Below are 26,774 nucleotides of genomic sequence, written 5' to 3'. Positions count from 1 at the left end.
GACATTCATTTATGCACTATCCATTCCTCGACATTGCCGCGTGGGGCCCACGCCAGGCACCGTAAGGACAGAGGCCTCGGGCCACCTCCCTGGGAACCAAGACCCCTCGGAGAATTGTTCCCACCTTCATCTTGCAGATGTGCAAGCAGGTCTCAGAGGCATGGATGCTGCCCCTTGGTTTGAGGCCAGCCTGGCGCCCTGTGTCCACCACCAGATTCTCCAGCTTCCTCCTACTTCCTGGGCTTCCAGAGCCACAGTCTACCCTGGCCCCTGCACCTCTCGGCACCTCCTCTGAGCCGGGGGCCTTCCTTTTCCTGGCTCGTTCTCACGGGTCAGGACTCATCCCTGAATGTACCTCCCTGTAGCTAGGAGCCCCCCCCCACCCCACCGTGCCTGCAAGCCACCCGACTGCTGCCTACCTTGCCAGCCCCTCTCCCTTGTCACTGAGATTGATCCCTTCTCCCTGCCCCCGCCCTCTGCCCTCTCAGGAGGTCCCTGCACCCCCAGCCACAGGCTTGCTGTCAGGAGACCCAGTGAGGAAGTGCCAGAGACACGGTCCCCACTGTCTGGGTGCTCCCATAGCTCTATGAGGGCTCCCGGGTGCCCAGCACTGTGTGCGGAACCTCAAGTCAGGAATCAGGGTCAAGTTCCACCCTTGAACTTGACCCTGGTCTGGTGACGTCAGACACACCCCTTGCCCTCTTTGGACCTCTTGCTTTTATTCACTGACAAATGGAGCACTTATAACTAGTAAAATCCAGTGCTTTCCAGGGGCACCAGGCTGGCTCAGTCGGAAGAGCAGGCACCTCTTTATCTCAGGGTTGTAAGTTCGAATCCCATCTTGGGTGTAGAGATTACTTAACAAGAAAATCTTTTTTTTTTTAAATGTTTATTTATTTTTGAGAGAGCGCAAGTAGGGGAGGGGCAGAGAGAGAGAGACAGAGGATCCGAAGTGGGCTCCTCGCTGACAGCAACAAGCCCCATGTGGGACTTGAACTCATAAACCTCGAGATCATGACCTGAGCAGAAGTTGGACACTCCACCGACTGAGCCACCCAGGTACCTCAAAACTAAAATCTTTTTCTAAAATTTGTTTGTTTATTTATTTATTTATTTATTTATTTATTTATTTATTTATTTATTTTGAGAGAGGCAGAGACAGCACAAGGGGGAGAGGATCAGAGGGAGAGGGAGACCTTGAATCCCAAGCAAGCTCTACACTGTCAGTGTGGAGCCCGATGCAGGGCTCGAACTCCCGAAACCGTGAGATCATGACCTAAGCCGAAACTAAGAGTCAGACACTTAATCAACTGAGCCTCCCAGCACCCCCCCAAAGTAAAATGGGGCTCTCGGCTGACTGAGTCAGAAGAAGGTGCTACTCCTGGTCTCCGGTCGTAAGTTCAACCCCCAAGTTGGGTGTAGAGATTACTTAAATAAATAAAACTTTAAAACTAGTGAAATAAAATAAAATAAAATCTTAAAAAAAGAAATCCAGGTCCTTCCAGATTTTTGTGAGCCTGCAGCTTCCCAGAACACCTAGAAGACAGGAGAGGGAGCGCCCCAGGGTCTCCAACGGTGATCCCAAGTCAGGCCACTGCCCTCTCCCCTGAGTGGAAAACTGAGTCAACCCCCCCCCCTCCCATTTAGGACTGGAGTAAGAGGGGGTCAGCTCCAAGTGGACAAGAACAGATCTGGCTCCCTCTCCTCTGTATTAAAATGTGCTGTGACACCTGTCGTGGCCTCTATAAATGGTTGTCGAATGAATGACCAGAGAAGTATGGCTGGAAGAAGATGGCCCTCACTATGAGAGAGGCAGCCGTGGTCAGCTACTGCTGATCACTCCGACCCTCTGGCCCTGGAAACAATCCCAAGATGCCTTGCCACCCCCGCACCGGCTCCCTGCCTTCTCTGACCGCCTCACCACCCTCCCTGGACACCAGCTGCTCATTTGGGCCACACATCTCCAGCTCAGTCCTGGAGAAAAGGAACAAACTTTTTTTTTTTAACCCAATCCTTTGCGGACCAATACTTTTGTAAACGACAACAAAAATGAGTGACTGGGGCGCCTGGGTGGCTCAAGTAGATTGAGCGTCTGACTTCTGCTCAGGTCATGATCTCACGGTTCATGAGTTCGAGCCCTGCCTTAGGCTCCCCGCTGTCAGTGCAGAGCCTGGACCCTCTGTCCCCCTTCTCTCTCTGCCTCTCCCCTGCTTGCTCTCTCCCTTTCTCTCAAAAATAAAAATAAACATTTTTAAAAGTATGTTAAAAATATAAATTTATAAAATAATTAAATTTCCCCCCCGCCCCTCATCACCCCCGCAAATCACAGCTATGCCGAATTATAACAGGAATCTCTTAAGGTATCAGTCTATAGGCCTCACTTGAAGGGGTGCTGCTCTGGATGACCGCATTGCTGTGCCTGAGTCACCCCTCCCATCCCCACTTTGCCTGACAGCCCCTCACCCTGCCACCTACACAGACCAGTGGGTCACCAACTTCTTTCCATCCTCACGTCTCATTGGTGGGACCCTCATGTCCGGCAGCCCAGCCAGGACCCCACTCTCCATCTTTGATCTTGGCCCCATCCAACCTCATCCGGGGCGAGCCTGGCAATGCCCAGACGTGTGACCCATGGCCCCTGAACTGAAATCCTTCATGGTTCCCCTTTAGCACTTGGGCTCTCGAACCTAACATTCCCTCCGCAAGGTGGACGTGTGGCCTCCCCAGCCCCCTCTCTTCCTACCCTCTCCCCACAAACCCAGCCTCCACACGGACCACTGTGGCCACCAGTCTGCACACGCTCTGCGCCTCAGGACGGCCTCCTGCGGGACATCCTGCGGCCCCAGCCCCTCGCCCGCCAGCTCTGTTCTCCCCAGGTCTCGGTCCCTGCTTCTCCCCCGTTCCCTTCCCAGAAGACCCCTGGGCTTCCGGCCTCTGTCCTCCGAGCTCCCAGCCACTTATGAAGACATGGATGCCCCAATTGGCACTGTAGTTGGGTCTGCCTATGAGCGCGCTCTCCCCCAACAAACCCTCCAAGGGACTGGCTGAGAAGGCCTGGTCCTCCCCTGCGGGGGTGGGCGCCCACTCAGAGCCACCCTTCATTCTCCATGCCAACCACTCAGTCACCAACAACTCTGTGAAGTGGTTGGTTATCAGCCTCTTTATTGACCGTGGAGATTTGAAATATTAAGGGACTCGCCCAAGGCCTCACACCCAGCGAGTGTCAGAATCAGGATTCCAACCAGTTCTGTTGGCCTCTGGAGTTAAATATCTACACTGTAGATACTCTGTAGGGGCTCCTGGCTGGCTCAGTCAATACAGCGGACGACTCTTCATCTCGGGGTGTGAGTTTGATCCCCACATTGGGTATGGAGCTACCTACTACTACTACTACTACTACCACCTACACTGTATATTTGTTTGCTGATGGTAAAGGTACACCAAACAAATACAGTCAGGGCTTGTCAGATATGACGAGGTTAAAGTTAGTTAGACCAAGAGCATTTAAAATGATGAATATGTGGACTTTATGAAGCTAAACATTATAAAGATATTTCTAAATGTTTATTTATTTTGGGGAGAGAGGAGGGGGAGGAATGAGCAGAGGAGGAGCAGAGAGAGAGAGGGACACAGGATCCAAAGCAGGCTCTGTGCTCACAGTAGCAAGCCCAATGTGGGGCTCAAACCCACAAACCTGAGCCCAGGTCGGACATTCAGCCGACTGAGCCACCCAGGTGCCGTTATGAAGATATTTTTAAAAATAAATATTGATGCACCAAATAACAGCACCAATATCCATAAAGCAGAAGCCATAAGCCATAAGAGATTCCAGGAGAATTGAAGCACTTTGCTTCAAAAAGGAGATCTGGACCCTCTCTCTCAGTTCCTGGTAGATCAAATGAGCAAAAGTGAGAATCTAGAACAGTCGGCTGACCGTGGAGCTAATGAAGCCCAACACTCCGATTCACATGGACTCAGATGCACCCCAAACATCTAGCCTTTTCTCCACCTAGAGACAAGCTCATCCACTATGCACCTCACTGCTCAGACCACACACATTCAGATGCACACGTCTAGGAAGAAAAATTTGGAAACATTTTCACCAAACTGTTACCACTCTCTGGACAACGGGATTAGGAGTTTTTACTTTCTTGATTTTGTTACCCTGTATTTTCTAATTTGTCTACAATGAATGTATATCCTTTATATGTTTTCCAACGGTTATTTTTTTTTTAATATTTTATTTATTTCTAGGAGAGAGAGAGAGAGAGCGTGAGCAGGGGAGGGTCAGAGAGAGAGGGGGTCACAGACAGAAACAGGCTCCAGGCTCTGAGCAGGCAGTCAGCACAGAGCCCGACGCGGGGCTCGAACCCACGAACCGCAAGATCATGACCTAAGCGAAAGTCGGACGCTTAACCGACTAAGCCACCCAAGCGCCCCTCAACGGTTGTTTTTAAGTACAGGGCATAGAGGACTCTGGTTAGTGGAAGGTTCGTGGGACACAGAGCTCAGTTCCGTGAAGCCTGCCTCCGGTCCCTCTCTGTGCGAGGGAGATGATGAAGATTCTTCCAGAAGAGACATCACAAGATGTCCAGGGCCCACGGTGAGCACCAGGGAGCTATGCTGTTGTATTCCCACCCGCTTCCAGTCTTTCACTGCAGCCACTGCCTCACCGGTTCTCAAATCTCTCCTCCTCCTCTCTGCCCTCTGACCCTGTCCCAGGCCAGGTCCCACCGTCTTTCACCAGGATTCATATCTCAGCCTCCTAACTGGCCTCCCTGAGTCGGGTCTCTTCCAGCACCTCCCTCCTCCTTAGCCCGGCATGCATCTCCCATAATGCTTTGAGAATGAACTTTAAAAAAAAAAAAAAGTCTGACCATGCAGCCTGCCACACCTCCTCCCTCTTAAAGCTTCTCTGTGGCTCCTCGTTGTCTCGGCATAAAGCCTCTGCTAACCTTTCTAGTGTCATTCTGGCCCCTCCCCTCTTCTCCATACCCTAAGTCCAAAATATCTTGCATTCATTTCAAGTATCTTACACTTCTCCCAAATTCTCCATATGCTTTCCTCTTCCCGAACCTTTGTTCATATATCTTTTTCTTCAGTTACCATCAGGCCACTTTTTCCTCTGTTCAGATTCTTCTCTCTGTTTAAGGTTCTACCCAAATATCCCCTCTACTAGGAAGCCCTCCTTGATTGCCCCAGCACAGATCCCTTTACTCAGCCCCCGGTGCACAGGATCATTTCCTAAGGCCCTTGTGGCTCCCACACGGACCCCACATCATATCAAGCATATTGAAAAGCACCCCCAAGGGGTATCTGGGAGGTTAAATTGGTTGAGCGTCCGACTTTGACTCAAGCCATGATCTTGCAGTTCGTGAATTCGAGCTCCTCGTCAGGCTCTGTACTGACAGCCCAGAGCCTGGAACCTGCTTCGGATTCTGTGTCTCCCTCTCTCTCTGCCCCTCCCCTCCTCGAATTCTCTCTCTCTCTCTCTCTCAAAAATAACATTTAAAAAAGTTTTTTTAACTATCCACATCACATAGTAAAAATAATTGTTTGGGTGTAAATAAGTTTTAAGAGATTGTTGTGATTTCTCATTTGAAATTTTGCTTAATGTCTATTGTGCTGTTTTCCTTGTTTATTTTGAAGCTGGTACTTTGGGCTTTGGTTCTCGAACAGTTTTGTGGGGTGCTGAAAAGCCTCCAGGCACTGAGCCCTGAGCTCCCCCTGCCAAAGGTTAGGAAGAATGCACCCAGAGCTGACCACTGTTAGTGCAAATTAGGTGTTTGTCGATCTGTCTCCTCTGATGGAACACCGGACCTCAGGAACCAGTGCCTGACTCTTCTCTATGCTCCTGGTGGCCAGCAGCCAGCCAGCACAGGGCCGCACTCAGGCACCGTCCATACGATGAATAAACTCATGCATTCCCAACCCCCCCCAAATCTTTCTTCATTATGAATCTAATATAACGCAACTCGTATTTATTTCTGTATCTGTGAATTCTGCCCCTATGAAATATTTCTATAATTTACGTCCATCCTCTCCAAAGATCTCTGTTCACATCACACTGCTTTTTATTTTTTAATGTTTATTTATTTTTTNTGTCCAATGTATACGCAGTCAAGCGCCTACTATGCGCCCACGCGTTCCCTCTCCTGGCCCCGTGACGACTTCTGAGATAAATCCTATTATTGCCGTTTAACAGATAATGAAACAGGCGCAGACCAGGGAGCTAGCTTGCAAGGAAGAGCTCGCCAGAGTGAGGAAATGAACTATAGACTGGGTGGCTTCCTGTGCCCCTGCCTCCCTCAACACCCCTCCCCTGCCGCTCACAGATCCTGCTAGCAGCCAGCACTCCTTGCCTGCCCTCCCACCCCCCTACTTCTAGACAAGATGCAGACCCCCCAGCCCAACGCACCATCTTGCCAGCAGCGGGGCCATCCGGTGGCTCCGCTCCATCCCACCGGCCCTTACTGAGCACCAACCACATGCCAAGCCCTGTGTAGAGAACCAGAGCTAAAATCAAGAATGCCAAGGTCACCTGCCTGTGCGCTCCTGAAGGGCAGAGACTGCGCCCAGAGCAGAGAGACGGTGGGGCCTCGCTGGCCCGCCCTCTGCTTTGAGGATGTTGGAGGGCGTCACCTTCAAACACGTGCCACCTCTCAAGCCAGGCAGGGAAGCCCTGGGCCGCTCCACCTCTCACCCATGTTGAGTCTGTTCCCCCCGGTGAGGCAGCCTCTGTGCCTCACAGAGGGGGAGGGGGCACCGGCCACCCTCCACCCCTACATGGCGTCTGTCGAAGGGCACAGAGATAAGCATGGCCCACCTGCCCCCCCTTCCTGGAGTATCGAGGCCAGAGGGGTCCCACATTGACCCTCCTGAAAACTCCCCAAACAGAGCGCACTTTTCCGTTGGCAGGGAGGCTCCACCTCCTTTCCTTCGATCGATCCTGTGCCCACCCCAGGGATGGGTGACGAATCACTCGGGTCCACTTGGCTCCTTGAGGCAGAGTTCCGGCCGGGACCCAGGAGTCCCTCAGTATCTCACAAAAGCCCCTCTCTTTCCAAAAAAAAATTCAGCTCCCCATATGTGCTCTCAGGGGCTGGGGCTGGACGACCTCTAAGACCCCTTCAGGCTTCAACACGCCCAGGGCCTCCCTGGTGAGGAAGGCTGGCCACGTTCCAGAGGAGGAAACGAAGGTCCAGATCTTTCCAGGGCCCCGACCGCATGCTGCTGGTGGCCAGCGCTGCACACTGTCCCCGCACAGCTCTGTCGGGGACCAAGGCACCACAATCCACCAGGAACAGCCGGTGAGTCACCCGGTGTGGAAGCTGGCAAGCTCACCCCCACCCACACCAGCGACGGGGCTCCTAAAACCCACCCAAGGGGGCACAGGCTGCCAGGCACAGACTCAGACAGCGAAACAGCACACACAGCGTGCCTTCCGGCCCAGGTTAGCAGGAGCCTCCACACATCCTATAGCAGCACCAACACGATACGCACAGCAACGCGTTCCGCGGTTTGGGATCGTGTCGGCCGCTTTATGCCTGGGACCTGACGGCAAAGCTGCTGGGTGAACGTTAACAGACCCCGTTTGACAGAGACGGACCCCCCGCTGTCCCTCTGCCCTGGGCCGCACAGGCAGGAGGAGGCGTGTCCTGCTCCGACCGCCCCAAAGCCCTCATCTTTTGACCCGCCCAGCGGCCCTAGTTCTGTCTGCTGCACACAGTGGAGGCACATTTCAGCTCAGTGGCCTGGGAGGGCCTCAGGGGGCCAGAGTGACGGCACAGGGCTGAGGAGCAGATGACCCAGAGGGACGCAGGTGGCCTGCCGGGGCCTCAGCCGGCGCGTGTGACTGAGAGCTTCACCAAGGCCCTTCGTTAGGCCATGACATTCAGGAGGTCTCCGGAGGCTGGCAGGCCTCACCCACAGGCCACCGCTGAGGCTGACACGGTTGGGGGCGGTGCCCCTGCGGTGGCTGACGTGCCCTACGGCCTCCCACGTGCGGGCAGCTGAAGGTGCCCGCGGTCCCCTGGCAGGAACGTGTCTGAGCTGGACCTGGAGCCAAGCCACGGACCCTGGGACAGAGGGCCCAGCTCCGGAGCCCGAGCTGGCAGTCCACAGGGCCGGCCTCGGGGCTGTTCCTGCAGGGAACAGTAAGGACCCCGAGGCAAAGATGGGGACAGACTTGGGGCAGCGGGGAGAACAGGCCTGCCACCCGCCCTGACAGGCCCACAGGCTGGGCTGGGCTCCAGGCCTTGGGGGAGACAGTCACGTGGGGGTGGAGGGTGTAGCCATCCTGAGAAAGAGGAAAGACAGGAGGAGACCCTTGGTGACGGAATGACAGGAGGGTCCCCGTCCCCAGTGGGAACAGGGCTACATCTGTGATGAAAAGCAGAGCTCCAATCTCAGGGCCGTGGGCCCACCCGCCCGGGCGGACCCCTGTTACCAGCCCGACCCCGATGCCCTTCCTTTGACATCTCTGCCCTGGGCCTCTCCCTGCACCACCCCCACCAGCAACTCTCTCTCTCTCTCTCTCTCTGTCTGTCTGTCTCTCTCTCTCTTTTGCATTCCTCTGGGAGCTGATCAGGGCTTGAATGACACCCAGATGATTCTTTGCTATTAATTCCCACACACAGAATGGGCCCCTTGTTCTCCTCTCCTGGAGGAATAGCCATGGCCAAAGCCATCCCCAGAGTTCCTGACTTAACCCTTCTCCCGGCTGCTCCTCCGATGTCCCCGCGCCCAGGGGGGTGTGATGCAGGCCGCCAGGAGGTGGGATGCAGAGAGGGAGTCAGGGACTCCGCCAGCCCAGAGCTCCTGAAGCGAGAGCCCAGGAAGGGACAGCAGGACCGCCCAACCTCCCCAGGGACCCTGACCCTGACCCTTCGCCTGAGGCCGTCAGCCAGGCCCTGGTGGCCAGAAGGCCTCGCCGCCCAAGTGTGGGAAGCCCGGGGCCTTCGGCGTCACCGGGGCCAGCCTGGTATCTCTGGACCCCAGGGAGGCTCCTTGACGGGGCCGCTGGCAGACGGGCCCTCCGCCCTGCCTTGGCCCTGATCGGGTTAACAGGACCGGAGGCAGGACGCCACCTGTCCAGGCAGGTCACTTACGAGAGACAAGAGGTGCATGGCCTTTTGAGCCTCTTGAGTCCGGGGACGGAAGAGGAACTGGTCTGTTGAGTCAAAGTACACCCTGCCTCCTTTGCCTGTCCCCACCCCCCCTCGGCGTCCGACAATGGGAGCAAGAGGAGCCTCAGAGGCGATCAAGGCCAGCTCCTCCCTGCTCAGATGGGGAAACTGAGGCCCAGAGCAGGGAACAGCGTGGCCTCCGTGCCTCTTCCCGGTAGTGGCCCAGCCCGGGACTCCGGCGCCTAGCTTCTGAATCGAGACCCTTTCGCCTTCTCTATCCCCTCCACTCCCGCTTGCCACCCCCCCCCCCATACTGACCCAATTCCACAAGCCTGCTGTGTGCCCTTGAGCCCATCACCTTGGCTCTCTGGGTGGTGGAAAGCTCGTGTGCGAAGGGGACATAAACACCTCCTCTGCGGTCAAGGCAGTGAGCGCCGCCCCGGAAAGACCTGAACCCACCCTTCCACCTGCCCATTCCCCCAGATGGCGCTGCGGGGGCAGGGGTCGGGGGGAAGACCCCAGAGGCAGAGGCAGTTAAGCTGGGAATAGGAAGAGGGGGGTGGGGTGCCCGACACAGGCCCCAGGGGGCAGCAGGGCGGCCAGTGCAGGGAGGTGGCCAGGGCAAGGCCGCCTGGCGAGCGGCAAGCGGAAACGTGGACCGGAGCCAGGCTGGGAAGACCTGGAAGGTCAAGGCAGGCGGCACCGGGCCCTCAGCCCCAAGAGCCGCTCTACAACTGTGTGCACACGTCTTGGTTTCTCTAAGTTGCCACCTCTGCCGTCTCCCTCGCGTTCCTGGGGCCCTCCACCCCCTGGCAGCCTCCCCAGATTTCCAGGGCAGGTGAAGGATGGCCAGGGGAGGCGGGGGAGTGGGGGACAGGGACTGAGAAATTTGTGGAGAGAGAGCCCGAGAGAGATGGAGGCCTCAAGAGCAGGGCCGGGCTGGAGAAAGAGGGACAGTGAGGGCAGAGCTGGCCAGCCAGGGACAAAGGGGGCCAGAAAGGGAAGGACGCACCGAGAGACAGAAGCAACAAGGCGTGGGGTCAAAATTATGGAGCCTCCCAGAGACAGGAGGCTGTGGACAGAAAAGAGGAGGGAGAGGAAGCAATGGAGAGAGAGAAGGGAATCCAGGCAGAGAGTAACATTAGAGGCAGAGACAGGCGTGGAAAAGAGCGAGTAAGCAAAGGTCTGGAGGAAGACCAGGTAGAGGAGGAAGGAGGAAGGGGGGCCCTCCCAGGCTCCCCTGAATCTCTGCAGGTCCCCGCAGCCCCCACCCAGCCCCCGATCCCTGTGACTACGGTACTCCAGCGCCTGGAGAGATGGCCTGCCTGGGAGGTGGGGGTGCGAGGCTGGGGACAGGTTACTGGGACACCCTCTATTCCCATAGTGTCCTCACCAGCTGTCCAATAATCACAGTGAAGCTTTTAAAAAAGAGATTCCAAGGGTGCCCGAGGGGGGGCTCAGTTGGTTAAGCATCCGACTCTCGGTTTCAGCTCAGGTCATGATCTCACAGTTCATGAGTTCGAGCCCTGCGTCGGGCTCTGCGCTGGTCACTCGAAGTCTGCTTGGGATGCTCTCTCTCCCTCTCTCTCTCTCTGCCCCTCCCTCACTTGTGCTGTCTCCATCGCTCTCAAAATAAAGAAATAAACTTAAAATAAAAATAAAAACAGATTCCCACCTAAATCTGACTTGGAATGGGGCCTGGGACTCAGTATTTACAACGAGCTCTTCAATCATGCGGGCCAGGCTGACAGATGAGGGGGAGGCTGATGGCCATACAACATTCCCTGCACAGCCACGCCTCACAGTGAGCCCCCCCCGGCCCCAGGTCCTAGCTCTGGGGCTCAGGGTGAGTCCGCAAGGTGCCAGGCACAGGAGAAGGGCTTAAGGGGACAGTGCCCCCTTCCTGTCCCTCTGTCCCTCTAGCCCCAAGTCCAAGGTCCAGTTTTCAGGGGCTGCCAGGTCAGTCGCCTTCCTGAGGCCCAGAAATCAAACAGGGGGAGAGGAAGACACTGGGCCAGAATAGGATTTCTGTCCCCCATTTCCCCGCCCCCGTGTCCCTACTGCCAAGGCCTGGGGCGGGCGAACCCCAGCCAGAGATGGGGGCGGAGGGTGGGGCAGGAGGGAGGAGGGGAAGACCGGAGTGCTTCCTGTCCCCCCCCTTTCCCTTGGCCTCCAAGGACTCGGGGCTGGGTCCCCTCGGGCGATGGTGTCTGAAGCTGACAGATCTGCTTGTCCTTCCGGCCTGCTGGGGGAAGGGGTGGAGCTGAGTGAGGAGCTGGCTGAGATCCCCCTTCCCTGGGTCCTCGGGGGTTTGGCATCTCCCTGCCCCCAGCCCCCCACTCCAGGGACCCCAGTTGCAGGAGAAGGAAGAACACTGGACTGGGGGGACCCAGCCACCTGCCTCACCTGCCTCCCCGTCCCATGAGAGACCTTGGACCAGTCTCCTCCCTCGAACCCTCAGACCCAGCCCCCTTCCTTGCTCTCTTCACCTCTCCAGGCCCCCCACCCCTTCCTCTACCAACTCTTGTCCCTTCATTCCTTCATTCATCCATTCATTCAGGGGCACCTCCTCCTGGCGGCCCTCAGCCAATCGCCAAGGACTCACGGACGTGACAACCTTGCGGGAAGACAATGAATAACTAGTCTCACGATAAATATAAAATCGTAAATTGCACTGAGTGCTGTAAAGGAACCGGCGAGACTGCTGTCGCAGGGAATAACTGGCACTGGAGAATCAGGAGATGCCTTTAGGCTGAGCCCCCAGGAGAAGCCCGCCCAGTGACAGCGGAAGCGAGAGTTCACGGGAGGGAGGGCATTTGTGGAGGAGGCTCGGCGACAGCTCTGGCTACAGTTTCGGGATGAGAGTGGGGCTGGGACATGAGGGCCATATGTATCTGGAAGGAAATACATATCTGATTCGTGCGTGATCTGAAGTATTATTTCCCTACGTGCACATGTGTCTGCCCCTTCCGGGTACTTCAGACTAAATAAGCAAACAGCTGACCGTGGTGCGAACTTGTGGGTCTAGCCCCAAAGGGGGCTGATAGGAACCATGTGCCCAGGCCTGGGGAGAGAAGTAGCACAGGGGGTTCAGGGGGTTCAAGAAGCATTTATTGAGTGCCAGCTGTGCACTCACATGCCCAGGCCCTGAGCAGCTGTCCCCAGAGAGACAAAAACCAGATAGGAACCTTTTCCTATAGACCGTTGTTGAAACCCCTGCTGGTAAATCTGAAAGAGCCCCCAGAGATCTGAGGCCAGCTCTCTTATTGTGCAAATGAGGGGACGAGCAAAGCCCAGAGAGGGCAGCTGATTGCCCCAAGGTCACACAGCCAGAGTCTGGACCTTAGGCAGAGCTGAGAGCTGCTCCTCCCCCTGCACCTGCCAAAGCAGAGATTTTTCCACTCTGGGTTCAAACCCCAGACGGGAGACGTTCAAACTCTCTGGCTTCTCAACCTGTCACCTGGTAGGGAGGAAAGAGAGATAAAATCCTCACGCCTGGCAGCCTCACGGCTATGTTACACCTTCTGCTGAACCAGAGCACCTGGACGTGCGAACACACCCCCAGGGTTGTGCCCGAGTCCCTTCCTCTTATCGCGGTAAGTACGTCTCCTCCCCCTAGAAAGGGAAGAGGTTTTCCTGAGTGTATTATAGCCAAGACATTATCATACCCAACATGTTAGCCATCCTTCCTGAAAAACGCCGAAGCATCAACCAGCCGATGAAGTGAGAAGGCAATGACCATGTCTACCCTTTGTCTCAGGCACTGTGCGAGGCACTTGCTATTTCTCATTGTTTTTGTTTTCTTTTTCTTTGCGACATTCCCAGGAGGCAAGAATTAGTATCCTCATCTTACAGATGAAGACACTGGTTATGAAGATGTATATGCGGCCCAATCCCATAGCAGAGTAGTGGGGCACGACTGGATTTGAACCCTGGCCTCTCTGATTGCAGAGAGGCTGCGATCTCAGATCCGGCTCCAGATGGCAGGTTCATCACTCAGCTCCCTTGTCATTATAAAGGGACATCCTTGGGGCACCCAGGTGGCTCCGTGGGGTGAGCGTATAACTTCGGTTCAGGTCATGATCTCATGGCTCGTGAATTTGAGCCCCACATCGGGCTCTGGGCTGACGGCTCAGAGCCCAGAGCCTGTTTCAGATTCTGTGTCTCCCTCTCTCTCGGTCCCTCCCCCTGCTCCCACAAATAAATAAAAAATTAAAATAAATAAAGTGACATCCTCAAAGGGTAAGGTAACCTTGTGGAGAGGCCCCTTTGGGCTCATACAAACACTGACATTCTATTGGATCACTCTGTTTTCATTTCAGGGGAGGGGGGGAGCTTTGCAAGAGTAGAGACGCCTTCACAATGCCAAGCTCAAATGGGTGACCATGACCATGCCCAGCCCAGTCCCCTGTCCCTTGGTATCCATAGCCCAGGTCCCTGGTAATGCCCTGGATGACGGAGCGAAAAGACAGGGTAGCTGGTGAAGGCGGACCGTCACCTCCTAAAGTGGGCAATCTGGACAAGCCCCTCGCCCCAGGCTGCCCGGCGATGGAAGCTCAAAGACCCTCGTTAGCCACGCGCAGCCCACCCTGCTCTGACAGTAGCAGCCCCCCTCCAGGTCAACAGCAGGGTTGCCGCTGAAAAGAGCCACACTTGGCCCTCCCCCGCCCTTCCTTTCTTTCCTGCACCTTCCTTGCTCCACTCTCGCCATCCTCATGCATGTCCGTGCCACGCTGCCCTAATAACTGTACGGGCACGTATGGGTGAATGATCCAAATACCCGCTCACTGACAAGCTCCCCGAGCTTGAGCACTCACCCCTCTTCATTACCCCACAGACAGCAGAGGCTTGCCTAGGGGTGGGTCGTCTGAAACCTGGGGCCAAAAGCCATGGCAGAGAGGTCATGTTCCAAGACTAAACGGCCATGTGACCTTAGCCAATCACAATCAGTCACTTCCCTTTCTGTTCTCGTTCAGCGGAAATAGGGTTCTCCCCGTGTTCTGCCAGCCTCCAGCTACAAGGGGCTGATGGGAAAATGAACAGCACTGGGATGGGAAAAGAAGCAGTGACTCCTTTGGTCAAACCCAAGGTCAAAACCGACAGCTACCCTCTGAGAGCAGATCCACAGATGCCGATAACAACAGCTGCCATTTACCGAGAGCCCCATAAGGTGCCAGGCACCATCCTAAACGCTTACATGTGCCATCCAGTCCAGTCCTCCCCGTGCCACTGACACCCAGAGACATTAAGTCGTTTGCCAAAGACACGCACCTAATAGTGGGGGTGTCAGGATTCAAACCCGGAGCCATCTGACTCAAGAGCACCACGTGTCGCTGCCTGCGTAAGTTCATCTGCCTGGAGTCATTCATTCTTTTGGGTCACTGTGCACCTTCCACGCGCCAGGCATCATGTTGGAAGGTGAGAGAGACCCAGCTCTCAGGTCCACACCCCTGCAGGGACAATGTCCTGCTGGAAAGGTGAGGGAGGCCTAGGCCAGACCAACAGGCAAGGTGTCCTGAGCAAGGCTTGGCCTGCTGAGGCCTGGGCCGCGGAGTGGGGTTGGGGACAGTGCACACGGCTGAGGAGGAGTTGGGGATATGTATTTTAAACAAAGATCCATTTCTGGGGTGTCTGGGTGGCTCAGTCGGTTGAGCGTCCGACTTCGGCTCAGGTCATGATCTCACAGTTCATGAGTTCGAGCCCCGCATCAGGATCTGTGCTGACAGCTCAGAGCCTGGAGCCTGCTTCTGATTCTGTGTCTCCCTCTCTCTCTGCCCCTCCCCCGTTCATGCTCTCTCTTCCTCTCTCTCAAAAATAAATAAACATTAAAAAAATTTTTTTTATCTTTAAAAAATACATAAACAAATAAGTAGATGAATAAAAAGAGGAAGTGGAAACCAGTGTCTCCGTAATTTATTTGCCTCCAAAACTGTCTTTTCAAGAAATCCCGCTCCATGTCTGAGAAGCACCAAATCTTGGAAACCTTGGGTCCTGTGTTGGCCTCTTGTCTTGAAATATAATTCATGGGCTAAGAAGCCTGGAAATACCCTCCGAGACAACCTAGTCTGCCCCTCATTTTATGGGTGGGGAAACTGAGGCTGGGAGAGGGCAGAGGTGGCCGAGGCAATCATGGGCCCCCAAGGCCCAGCCGGGACTCGAGCCCAGCCCTCAGGGTCCCTGTCGCCTTCCCAGCCGTGGACGCCTGTGCCGAGGCGTTAGGCTCCCGTGCAGGCCGCTCCCACAAACTCTGAGCTCCCGCGCCCCATACAGAGAGCACATTCCAGAAAATTCACCTTAGTCTGAGAGACTCAAGAAGGGCCTTCTAGCAGTCGGCGCTGGAGGTCCTGGGCTGGAGGGCAGGACCTCGCGGTCCCCTTCATGGAGGGCTTCTGAGAAGAGGCCAGGAGCCAGTCCGCTGCTCCAGCCTCGCCTATCTCTTCCTCCTGGGAGGGCTCACAGCAACTCAGGTCGAGAAAGACTCCCTAAGGTCATGCTGGGCCCTGGGAGGAGGGGGGCAACACCAAGAGGAAGGTAGGGCCCTGCCCTCAGGGGGCTCCGAGGAGGAAGTGGGGACGGGCCTGGAGGCCAGGCTGAGTGTGAGGAGGTGAGGTACAAGGCCATCTCCTCCACAGGGAAGTGATACAGGAAAAGAATTCCAGCTGAGGAGGCGGCCAGGAATGCAGCCCTGAAGAAAGGGCCTCGGAGGTGGGCTGTGAGCAGTGAGCAGTGACGGGGAGTGCCGAGAAAGTGCCAAGGCCTGTTGGGGCCGGAGGAGGGGGAAGGGGAGGCCACAACTGACCTGTGGCTGCACCTGGGGTCTAGTGGCAGGAGGGCGGGGTGGTCAGAGGCTGGCCCGGGGGGTAAACTGCAGGTGCCAGTACATTCCCACCCATCACTAGCTGGGTGACATCGAGCCTGTCCCTGAATATCCTGTGCCTCAGTTTCCTTCCCAGGAGACTAAGAGCACCCGTTCCCTGGGTTGCTGAGAGAACAGGAGCGCTCAGAGCTGGGCTGGCCCCAGGGAGGCTCTGGAAGGGTGGGTGGTCCTTTGCTGTTGAGGGGACACAGGGTGGGGGCGGTTCACCCCCATGTTGCTTATCAGGCACCACCCCGGTTTGATGCCGGGATTCAGAGGGCAGACGATAAACTAAAGGCAGGTAAGTCCACAGCGGCGGCTCAGTGAACACGCGAGTGCTTGAACGGCCGCGAGTACGGTTCCCACCTCCGGGCGTGTAAATCACTACTGCGCACCAAACTCAAGGCTGAGCTAGGTACGTGTGTGCGCATGCGTATTGTTACTTAATTCTCCCATCCGCTTGGGGACGTAGTGATATACGATATCAGTATTTTACGCAGGCGGACACCAAGTCCTGAGAAGTTAACAGCATAAATTGCCCAAGGCCACGTAATGCTAACGGCAGGACTTCTGGCCCTGGACTCCAAGTCCAGTGCTCCTTCCTCAGCGCTCCAAACCAAGAAAAACACAGCCTGTCCAGAGGCGGTGGGAGCAGAGGAAATGTTGGAGGGAGGTCCCACCTTCCTCATACACTCACCCCAGACAGAATAAGCTTCTGTCCTGATCGCTACCGTACCCTTGACCCCTGACCTGGGCACCCTGAGCCCTCCCTCTCCCCAGTAGCCCCGCCCCTGCTGCATCTCCCAACTCGCCACCCAGCCCAGTGGGACTGCATTTCTGGCCTCCAGCTCAGGGGCTCCACCCCTGGCCCCCTCTCCTCTCCCTAGAGATTTTAGGCTCTGCAGGGGGGGTCATGACAGCCTCAGGGTCCCAGAGACCCAGTGAAGGACAGCAAGGCTCAGGGAGCTCACAAAATAACGTCTGGACCTCCACCCATCCCTGATTCGGAATTAGCGGGTCTGTAGGGGGATCCAGGCTTCAGTACTTTTTTTTTTTTAATTTCACACATGATTCTAAAGTTCAGCAAGAATTGGAACCAATTCTCTTCCCATCTGCCCAGGAGCTGATCAGAAATGCAGAATTTCAGGTCCCATCCCGGAACGGAAGAAACAGAGCCAGGGTTCCGCACACCTTTATGTTGAAGAGTACGGCCCTAGGCCACCCCCCTTCTGCTCAAACCAGGGATGAAAGGGCCCCCAAGGGCACTGGAGGTGGATAGCGCGTGTTTGAAGTGTCAGGACAGGGCCATGGGCCTAAGAGAAGGAGGGAGTGACGGCCTGGACCAAGCAGGTGTCTAAAGGTGGTAAGGTGCTTTCCTAGTGTCCCCTGCTCCGGTCCTCAGTTAGGAAGAGTCTCCTGCCCACCTGGGGAAACTGAGGCTGGAGCAGAGCCTCCACTTGACGGCACCACCTCTCTTGCCCCTGAACAGCCCCCACCCATCCCACCGAGCAGATGTCCCCATCTCAGCTCCGTGTGTCCTGGGAGGCAGGCAGAGAGGCACTGGGGGTCACTGCACAGGTGACAGAAGAGGGACTGGGGCCCAGGGCAGGGAACCGAGAGCGGAGCCTTCCACAACGCAGGCGCAGCGCCCTAGGAAGAGGACTCGGAGAGCTAAGGGGTTAAGGGTCACTGCTGATGGAAGCAATCTGGGGCGGGGTCCTCAGTGGGCTTTACACCTGACTGCCAGAGGCCATCGCTCACTCTCACTCGCAGGGCCATCGGAGCAGTAGAGCCGGAACCAGCAGCAACAGAAGCCAGGCAGGGTCCCAGGAAAAGCCTGCGGGTCCCGAGAGGCCTCTCCACCCAGGGAAGGAAGCCTGGACCTCCACCATTACCCTCACAGGGCGGGCCCCTCTCTGCTGGGGAGAGAGGGCAGGCCACTGAGCCCACCAGCCACCAGCACAGCTCAGAGAGGAAGGGCCGGCTGGATGGGGGCGTGGCTGCTCGGCCAAGGGCAGAGGCCAAGGTGTCTGCGCACGGGTCCCTCCCCCCTCTCCAAACACCCTGCTCTCCAGGCATGGCTGTGGGAGCTTCGCCCTCTCTGCTGGGAAAGCTGGGCCCCCAGGGCCTGGGATGGGATGGAGGGGGTCACAGTTGCTAGCACTGGGCGGTGATCACAGCAGAGGGTCCCCCCCCACCCCCAGCTCTGAGCCCCTGGCAGCCCTTCCCTGCACCCCTGCAGGTCTACCTGCCTCACCCAGCACCTCTCAGCAGAAAGCACAGCACTGAGGAAACAGGAGGAGGAGGGGGGAGAGAGAGACAGAGAGAGAGAGAGAGACAGAGGGAGGGGAAGAGAGAGGCCCCCCTCTGTCCAGTGGGGCTCCTCTACAGACCCAGAGCGCACACTGCTACCCCCACCCCCATCCTGGCACAGATGGACCAAGGAGAGTGAGGGAGGAGGCGGGGGGCCCAAGAGGGGCGCTGTGGGACCCCACACCCGGCTTCATACCCTGGGCTCTCTCCCTCCACAGCCTCCCCCCTCCCGCCCCAGGGGGGTCTCAGGCCAAATGGCAGACACCACGGGAAGCAGGGAAGTCCTTCCCTCTTAGAGGAGGAACCAGGGATGGAAGGATGAGTGGGGACCCACCGGGATCGAGAGATGCCGGGCAGGCGGGCAGCGGGCGGACAGCAGCGAGAGTCGGAGACTGCTGCGGGCCGCTGGACGCGACCGGCTGGATGCGCGTCCCTCCGTCCCTCTGTCCATCCAGGGCGGCTCCTCTCTGGGCGGTTCTGAGGCCGGGCGGGCGCTGTTAAAAAGCTTTTTATGTGTGTGTGTGTTAATCACATGATTGCCGTTCACCTGTATTTCGAACAAAGACAGCTCACTGTTTCAAGGCCCCGAACAAGAGTCTGGGCACAGGGAAGAGAAGGGAGGCGGGGGGAGGAGGGTTGGCAGCGCCGGGGGTGGCGTCGAGGAAAACTGGGGGGAGATTGTCCAAGGCCGGCAAGCGAGAGAAAGAGAAAACCCTTATCAAACTCCTAATTCACTGGGCTCCGAGGCCCCAGACACACTGGCCCGATTGTCTGGCTGGCTGTGTGTGCGAGCATGTGTGTGTGTATGTGTGTGTGTGTGTGTGTGTGTGTGTTCCAATGTCCGCTCCCCCCACTCCCAACATGCCTTTGCCTCGTGTGACTACCTCATTGTGTCCCATTACCCACCCCCCCCACCCCCTTGGCCTTTCCCAAGCAGGAGGCCTTGCCTGGACCCCCTTTGCAGCCCCGTTCCAGACTGGACTCCCTTGGGGTGGGCCCAGGGCCTGGCCCGGCCACGGAGCTCAAACCCGCACGTGGCCCCGGCTCTCCCTGCCCCTCCACGGACACCCGCACCCCTGCCTCGACACCCACCCTTTGAGGAGAGAGAGAGGGGCTGTGACCTTTGGGGGAGAGACCTAGAAAAGAGGCGAGGGAAAGGAGTCTTGGGTGCTGGGCCAGAAAGTAAAGGGAGAGAGGTCGCCCCACTGGGCAGGTGGCTGAGGACAGAAGCGGGCAGGGAGGTGGCAGAGGGAGGCAGGGCAACTCCCCACCCTTCGGACATGGGGTGGGGGGGAGGGTGGGGGACTTCGTGACACCCAGGTCCGAGGCCCCCACACGCACCAAGAGAGCATGAACCCAGCGTGGAGGGAGCCTTTCAGACTGACTTGAAGAGGACTCCCAGCCCAGCCCCTTGGCCGGCCTTGAGCCCTGACTCTGCACCTTGAGCCAGCCCGGCCCTTACACGTGCTGGGTGTCTGGTGAGAAGGGCCCAGGGGTGGAGCTACGGCCTCTGCACTGGGCAGGGGGCGGGGGGGGGGGGCCAGCTGCCCTACCTCACCAGGTATGGACATGCATGCTCTCTTGCCGTATGAGCGGAGGCAGAGGGCAGCCTGGGTAGGGGCGGGAGGCTGGTGAGGCAGGCTGAGAAGCCACGTGTGGCCACAGTAGGCACTCCAGGACATGTCTTAAAAAGAGCCACACGGGCCAGCCGCCTGCACACGTCCACAGAAGCTTCGCCTGCGTTCTTCTCATCCGGCCCCAGTCCTTTGCCACCTGCCCGACCCACTACCTGAGGTTGGAGGTTGCCCCCCCCAACCCTCCGTCAGCAGAGGTTGGCGGCCCTGCAAGCCCCGGGGTCTGACCCTTGCCCACCTGCATCCCTTGGCTTTCCTGGCCTGCCCACCCCCACTCCTCCAGCGCCCTGACTAAGCCCAGGCCCCAAGACGGGCCTGGGACAGCAGCGCCCCGGAGCGGGGGGTGGGGGGNCCCCTCCCCCTCCCCCTCTCCCCCTCCTTCCTTCCCAGCCCTCGGCAGCAGCTCAGTGCTCAGTCAGTCTCAGGCTGTCCGGCCAGGGTGGTTGGTGGTGAGGATTCAGGCTCCGACCCGACGAGGCCGTGGCCTGAGGCTCAGGGCCCCCCAGCCCCTCCCTCCCAGTCCACCAGCGTCACCCCCCAGCCCCGAGCTGGACCGCACACCTTGGGACACGGTTTTCCACTTCCTAAGGACGAGCCCCAGACTGGAGGAGAGGTCCGAGGAGGTGAGTGAGTGCGCGGCCCGCTCCTCCGCTCCCGCCTTCCCGGGCCTGGGCCTGGGCCTGGGCCCCTGCGGTCCGGCTGGGTGGAGAGTGATTGACACCCGTATCTGCCCCCCACCCAGCTCCTCCAGACTCCATCGGGGGGCAGGCAGAAGGGAAGCCGGAAAGGTGAGAGAAAAGGTGGGAAATTCCAGGAGCCAGGATTAGAGCAGAATAAAGAGTCCGTTTTTCTTCCTTTCCATCAACAAACCTCCACCCAAAAGGAGGTTTAAAAAAACCCAAACCCACCCACACCAAGAGACGGTTGGGACCAGGTGGTGGGAAGACTGGCGGAGGCGGGCGCTGGGAGGCCNGGGGTTGCGCTGGCTTAGAACTCCCACCCACCCGGGGGCAGCGGACCGGAGGGCGCCCCCTCGTGGTTGGAATCCTGTCGGTGGCAGGCGGAGGGTCTGAGCTCCTTCCTGGGGGAGCGAAGGCCGAGGGGGAGGGAAGGGTCCGTCGCGCCCCCACATCAAAGGCCTTCACTCGTGGCTTTCATGAGCGCACTCAGGGGTGCTGCTGCCTCCAGCCCCAGGGGTCAGGGGGATGCCGGAGAAACGCTGGGGAAAGAACTGAAGGCCTCGCTGGCGAGGCAGGGAAACTGAGGCAGCCAGGTGGAGAATGTGGGGGCAGTTCGAGGAGAACAAGGAATTCAGACAGGAGGCTTTGAAAGAGCGAGGGATGGAGAACCGCCAAGGACAAATCTGCTGCTGTAGGAACCCTTCCCATCCCAGCTCCCTTCCCGGTGCCTGCCTTGTCCTCCCCTCCTTCGGGCTGGGGTTGAAGGGGGAGGGGCTCTTCATTCCCTAGGGGAAGGGGACACACAGAAAGAAGTCTCCCCTCCCACCTTGTCCCAGAGCTGCCAGGCCTGCCTCTCTCTCCCTCCCTCCCTCTCCCTGCCCTGTCCGGGCGCCATCTTCTTCTCCAGGGCCCCACCCAGCACTGAGTAACCTCCTACCCCTTCAGCCCCAGAGCTGGAGCTGAGAGCCCTGCCCAGGGGGAAACCCTTCCTACCCAGGGCTCCTCAGAGTCCCAGGTTCCCTGGGGCCAAACTTCTGGGGAAAAACATGCCCCCCCAGGGAGGAAGTCGGGCACCCCTCACCTCAGGTCTGGGGTTCAGCTGGCCCCTTGGGATATGTTGAGCAGGACAACAGCCCCCACTACCTCAGGCATCCTGGGCGGCTCAGGAAGAGAGCAGGGGCTCTGGGAGATACGAGCTTGCGGAGGCCACCTGATTCCCCACGACACTGCCCAAGAGACAGGCCCATAAAGGCAAAGTGATCGTAAAGGCCACGTCACAGCTGGTGGCAGACCAGGGCCAAACGCAGGCCCCTTGATTCTTCATCTAGTGGCCTTCCCCCACACTGTCCTTGGTGACAGCGGCTAGTTACCCCTTCACTCTAAGGTGTGGTCAGGAGTGGGTGGGGGGACAGGCAGAGACAGGGAGAGCAGGAGGGAGGCGCACCTGAATTTCAGAGTCCGGGGCCCACCTCCCTCCTGCTGCTGCCTTCCTCACATCGGCCCGGCCTTGCAGAGATGGGTTCTAGAAGGCCAAAGGTATAGGGCAGTATAAGAAGCAAGAGGGTCCCCAAGAGACCAAGAGGGATTCACATCCAGCCCCACGGCCCTGTCCTGGGCCATGTATTTGCTGATGGTCTGGTCTCCTTCACCTCCCCGTCTCGGCCCTCGGTGCTCTGATCCTGGGCAGGCAGGCCCTGGACTCAGTGGCCAGCCTGCTGTGTGGACCTAGAGGCTCCAGCTCTGCCCAAGAGTGGAGTCAAAGCTAGTTCCTCTGCCCGAGGTCCGTCCACACCCAGGTAGGGCTCAGTTCAGGCCAGTTATGATACAGAGAAGAGGAAATGAGAGACAGCTCCACAGGAGACAGGCAGACGGCCCTGGGGATTGTGAACAGACCACAGCACCCACCCAGTGACAGCATCGAAGCCAGGAGGGACCCCCACGTCTCCCTCACCCCATTCCATCGTCCCTGTCCCTGGTCCCCGTCCCTCCAGCCCAGGACCCCAGTCTTGGGCTCCCTCAGGAGGACAGGTTCCTGGCCGTCATCGATTGGCCTCAAGGGCGACACTAGAGTTGGGCCATCGGGAAAGCAGGCCCTGCTTGCTCAGGACCCAGCCCCGGGGCAGGACTATGTCAAGGATCAAAGGCCACACCCATGGCGAGTGGGCTACCTGGATCCTGCTGGATCCTGAGGGGGGGGAGGCTGAGAGACATCTGGAGGCATCTGGAGACGGGCTGGGCNGGGAAGTAGGTTGGGGTCAGACACCCCAGAGTCCAGGTCCTGGCTCCTAAGTGGCTACGTGAGCTCTGATGGTCATGTTAACCTTCAGTGCCCCCCTGGGAAAGGGTGGTGACATACTGATCACACGCTGACAACTGTTGTATATTGGTTGATTTGCCTGGAGAGAATAGAGTCAAGAGACAGGAAAGGGGGTCCCGGGCTGGAGCCTCTCCTGACCCCCAAGCCCACAGGCCCTTTCCCTGACAGGAAGAGCAGATGGAGCAGCAGTGAGTCCCCCAGCTTGGGAGCCCCCCGCCCACCCGCCGCCCCGGGGGGTTGGTCGGTCCAGGTGTCCAGGCTTCCGGGGGTCAGGGAGAACGCCTACCCTCTCCTGTCTTCTGTTCCAAACTTGGAAAACTAGAAGACAGAGGCCAGGTGGCACATGATAGGGTTTGCAGTCAGAGCTGTGCGTGACGCGGGGGCCTGCGGGGCAATGGCCGAGTGAGACTGGTACTGGGGTCAAGGTTAGATTTGAGATGGTTTACGTGGTGGGGCCGCCGGACGGGTCCAGGGTTAGAAGGGAGCGAACGGAGGTCGGTGCGAGGTTGGAGTTGGCGCTTAGAGGCCGATTAGCCATCCGAGTGGGGGTGGGGGGGACCAGAGGTGAGGATTCTGTCAAGATTAGGGTACTGCTGGGAACTAGCATGGGAGGCGACAGCGAGTGCCATACTGGAATCTTCCCTCTCTTCTGGTCTGTGCCCCCACTCCGTGCCCCCTGCCCTTTTCTTGTTGAGTCACACCCCAATGCCAGCTAGACAGAGGGCACAAGGAAGATTTGGGTGGGACAGGAAGCTCGGTGTCCCCGGCCTTTCTGGAACCTCTATGCTGGGGTCTCCGGCTCTCCCCGCCCCCAACACACACACACCCCTTCAGGGCCCACCCCCACCTCCCACCCCTCCGGCCCAGCCTCCCAGGGGCCTGGCCTCGGGGAGGAAGGCTGCCGCCCACTCTCTGCCCCCTGGGGCGCTGGCCTGGGGTCTCCATCCCATCGCTCAGGCAGAAGGACCCCTGGCGAAAGCTGGGCTCCTAGACTGGGTGGCAGCAGCCTGGGGGGAGGGGGCGGCCGGGTGCAGCTAAGCCGCACAGGAATGCTGCCTCCGGCTAGGAGGTGCCTGGTATGACCACCCCCTCCCATCCTGGGCAGGAGGGCTCGGCCTTCTGCTGACTGGGGGAAGAGGGCACCCACGGGGAGGGGAGGGGGTGGGCAGCTGGAGAGGCCCTTTGGGCAGAAGGACAGAGCCACGCCCACAGAGTCCCTCGGGTGTAGGATTCTTAGGGGTCTGTTCTTCCCCCCTCAGCCCCCTCTGCAAGGTACCCCGTCCTGCCCTCCTTGGCCTGGGGCAGCCAAGCCTTAAACGTCACCCCCTCCACCACCCTCCAGCCCAGCCCGAGGCGGGAGCTGGGAGGGCAGGGGCACTGCCTTCAAAGCTTTCCTCCAGGCCCCATCTCAAGACTGGGAAGAGGGTCTGTTTGCCTCCGTCCCAGGGTCTGGGGAGAAAGTCTAGCTTCCTCTACCCTCTGTCACCCCTTGGACAAGGAGACAGGTTCTCGCCCAGAATGCAGTGGTCCCACAGAGGGAAGGGTCCACCCCCACCACGCTGGAATTCACAAAATGAGCACGCCAGCGTTGGGAGGGCCCCCCAGCACCCTTGGCATTGGCACGGCACCCATTCCTCAAGGTGCCCACCCTCCACCCCCAGGCCCAGTTCAGAGTGCTTCACACCCAGTGCAGAGTGTGTGGCCAGCCCCACACCCAGGGATGTAGGCATTTTCATCCTCATTTGATAGGTGAAGAAAATAAGGCTTGGGGAAGTGATTTGTCCGCTGTCACAAACTAGCCATTAGCAGAGACTGGGCTCTTCCCCCTCACTGAGCTGCTTCTCGGTCATTTGCATACCTCCAGCTCCAGGGAGCTCACCCCATAAAGAGGCGGCCAGTGTTCTACCTGCAGACAGTTTTGGTGACGAGGAAGTTTTTGCTTTCCTTGAACTGAATGATGCTCTGTGTCCCTCAGATGCTCTGTTCCTNAGCAGCAGCCACATCTCTCTCTCACACCAAAGCTCCCGAGTATAAGGACAGAGATCACAGCCTTCTGAGCCTGTGGTTCCTTGGGCCTCCCACCTCCCGGTTTGTAAATCAAAGAACTGGGCCCTGCCCACTGGGCTTCCCATCCAGGGACCTCATTTCTTCCAGGGTAGATAGTCACGCTGGCCCCTCTGCTGTCTCCCCCAACTGTACCGCCCCAGGCTGCTGAATGAGAGTGACAAGCGCCCCTTCATCGAGGAAGCCGAGCGGCTCCGGATGCAGCACAAGAAGGACCACCCGGACTACAAGTACCAGCCCCGGAGGCGGAAGAACGGGAAGGCGGCCCAGGGGGAGTCAGAGTGTCCCGGCGGGGAGGCCGAGCAAGGCGGGGCTGCTGCCATCCAGGCCCACTACAAGAGCGCCCACCTGGACCACCGGCACCCGGGAGAGGGCTCCCCCATGTCGGACGGGAACCCCGAGCACCCCTCAGGTGAGCGCTGGGCCGATGACAAGCTGTGGGTGGGGAGGGCCGGCGCACTGGGGAGCGGCGACTCTGATGGCCCACAACCGCCCCGGTGCTGGGGAGGCTCGCGGGGCTGTGCGCTTGCCCCACTGGGGTACCGGGGCCCAGAGGGAGCTCAGTGGGAGCTGAGGTGCCAGAGGACGTGGCCGGGCACGATGGCTCTGGCGGATGGAAGGGGGTGCAGCTGCTGAGTGAAGAGGCCAGTGAAGGAGGCCGTGGAGGCCCAGGGGTGAGTTACGACAGGGAAAGCAGAGACAGGAAGATCGGGAGATCAGAGGGAGGAGAGACCGCTCCCTCTTCCCCACCGCTCAGTCCGACGGGGGAGCCACGGGGGAACCAGACCTAGGCCCATCCTGTTTCATTTCCGTTAATGATATTGACACCTGACAGCCACTGAGCACCTATCACGTCCCAGGCACCCTGCTCATTGCCTTACTGAGTATTAACTCAGTCACTCGAAACTGTGACTGGGGCAGCCACACTGCCTGGGCTCAGACTTCAGCTGTGCGTCAAGTCACTCCCATTTCGCGGATGAGAAAACGGAGAGGAACTGGCCACACGGCAGAGGTCTGAGCGCAGGCAGCTGGACTCCGGGGGCTCTGCTGGCACCAGCACCGCCTTGCTTATGGTCACACAACGCACAGAGCGCCGTACACGGGCTCAGGCACATGGGAAGGCAGCGTGAGCACAGCTCCGCCTTCGGAAGGCACACCTGGTATCCTCCTTTGTGCCAGGCCTGGGAGCGGACGCCAGGGCCCTCAACAAGAGCAGCCCTGGTCCATGGTGTTGGGGGCTCACAGTCTAGAGGAGGGGAGCAGGGCTGCGAACTAATGAATGAAGAAGAAACGAGTGTGCCTGAAGCCTGTGCCTCCCAGAAGGAGGCCATGTCTGAGCCACTTGGTGTCACCTGTTTACTGATAAGGCAGCAGGTCAAAGAGAGGCATTGCCCCAGAGCCGCACAGTAAGTGATAGAGGCAGGATTCAAACCCTGGCGGGCCTCTCAAGGGCAGGACTTGGCGTTGCCTCTGGTCTGAAGGGGGAGGGGGGGACAGAGAAATGCCTTCGAGAAGCCGCTGGTCTCGTAGACTGTGGACGTGTTCTCTCTCTGATGGTAGTGCCATCTCTCCCACACACATGTGTGATTTCAGAGACTCAGGGACACACACACACACACACACACACACACACATCAGAAGACCCTGGACTGGTTACAGAACAACCACCTCAGGCTGTAACTGTGGGTATGGCCTTTTTCTCGGCCTCCAAGGCCCAGCCCAGCTACCCCTCCTCAGCGAGACCCTCCCCCAAGTCCCCAGGATGGGCCGGGGCGGGGGGGG

At 58.3% G+C, this 26,774-nt stretch overlaps 2 protein-coding genes across 2 annotated transcripts in view; one reads left to right on the top strand and one right to left on the bottom strand.

Moving 5' to 3' along the window:
* The window catches only part of PICK1 (protein interacting with PRKCA 1), an 82,745-nt gene extending 64,006 nt beyond the window's left edge, over positions 1-18,739 (bottom strand). Inside the window, exon 1 of the mRNA XM_077762107.1 lies at positions 18,632-18,739. The gene's annotated coding sequence lies outside the window, so the exon portion shown is untranslated. The remainder of the gene's footprint in view (positions 1-18,631) is intronic.
* The window catches only part of SOX10 (SRY-box transcription factor 10), a 16,594-nt gene continuing 2,621 nt past the window's right edge, over positions 12,802-26,774 (top strand). Inside the window, exons 1-4 of the mRNA XM_077761974.1 lie at positions 12,802-12,851; positions 20,452-20,624; positions 20,674-20,719; positions 25,136-25,404. Coding sequence (XP_077618100.1) covers positions 12,802-12,851; positions 20,452-20,624; positions 20,674-20,719; positions 25,136-25,404 — 538 coding nt within the window. The remainder of the gene's footprint in view (positions 12,852-20,451; positions 20,625-20,673; positions 20,720-25,135; positions 25,405-26,774) is intronic.

The sequence above is a fragment of the Crocuta crocuta genome, unplaced genomic scaffold, assembly GCF_008692635.1.
Source record: "Crocuta crocuta isolate KB4526 unplaced genomic scaffold, BGI_CrCroc_1.0 scaffold193, whole genome shotgun sequence".
Classification (NCBI taxonomy): Eukaryota; Metazoa; Chordata; class Mammalia; order Carnivora; family Hyaenidae; genus Crocuta; species Crocuta crocuta.
This window is presented reverse-complemented; position numbering and strand designations above follow the sequence as displayed.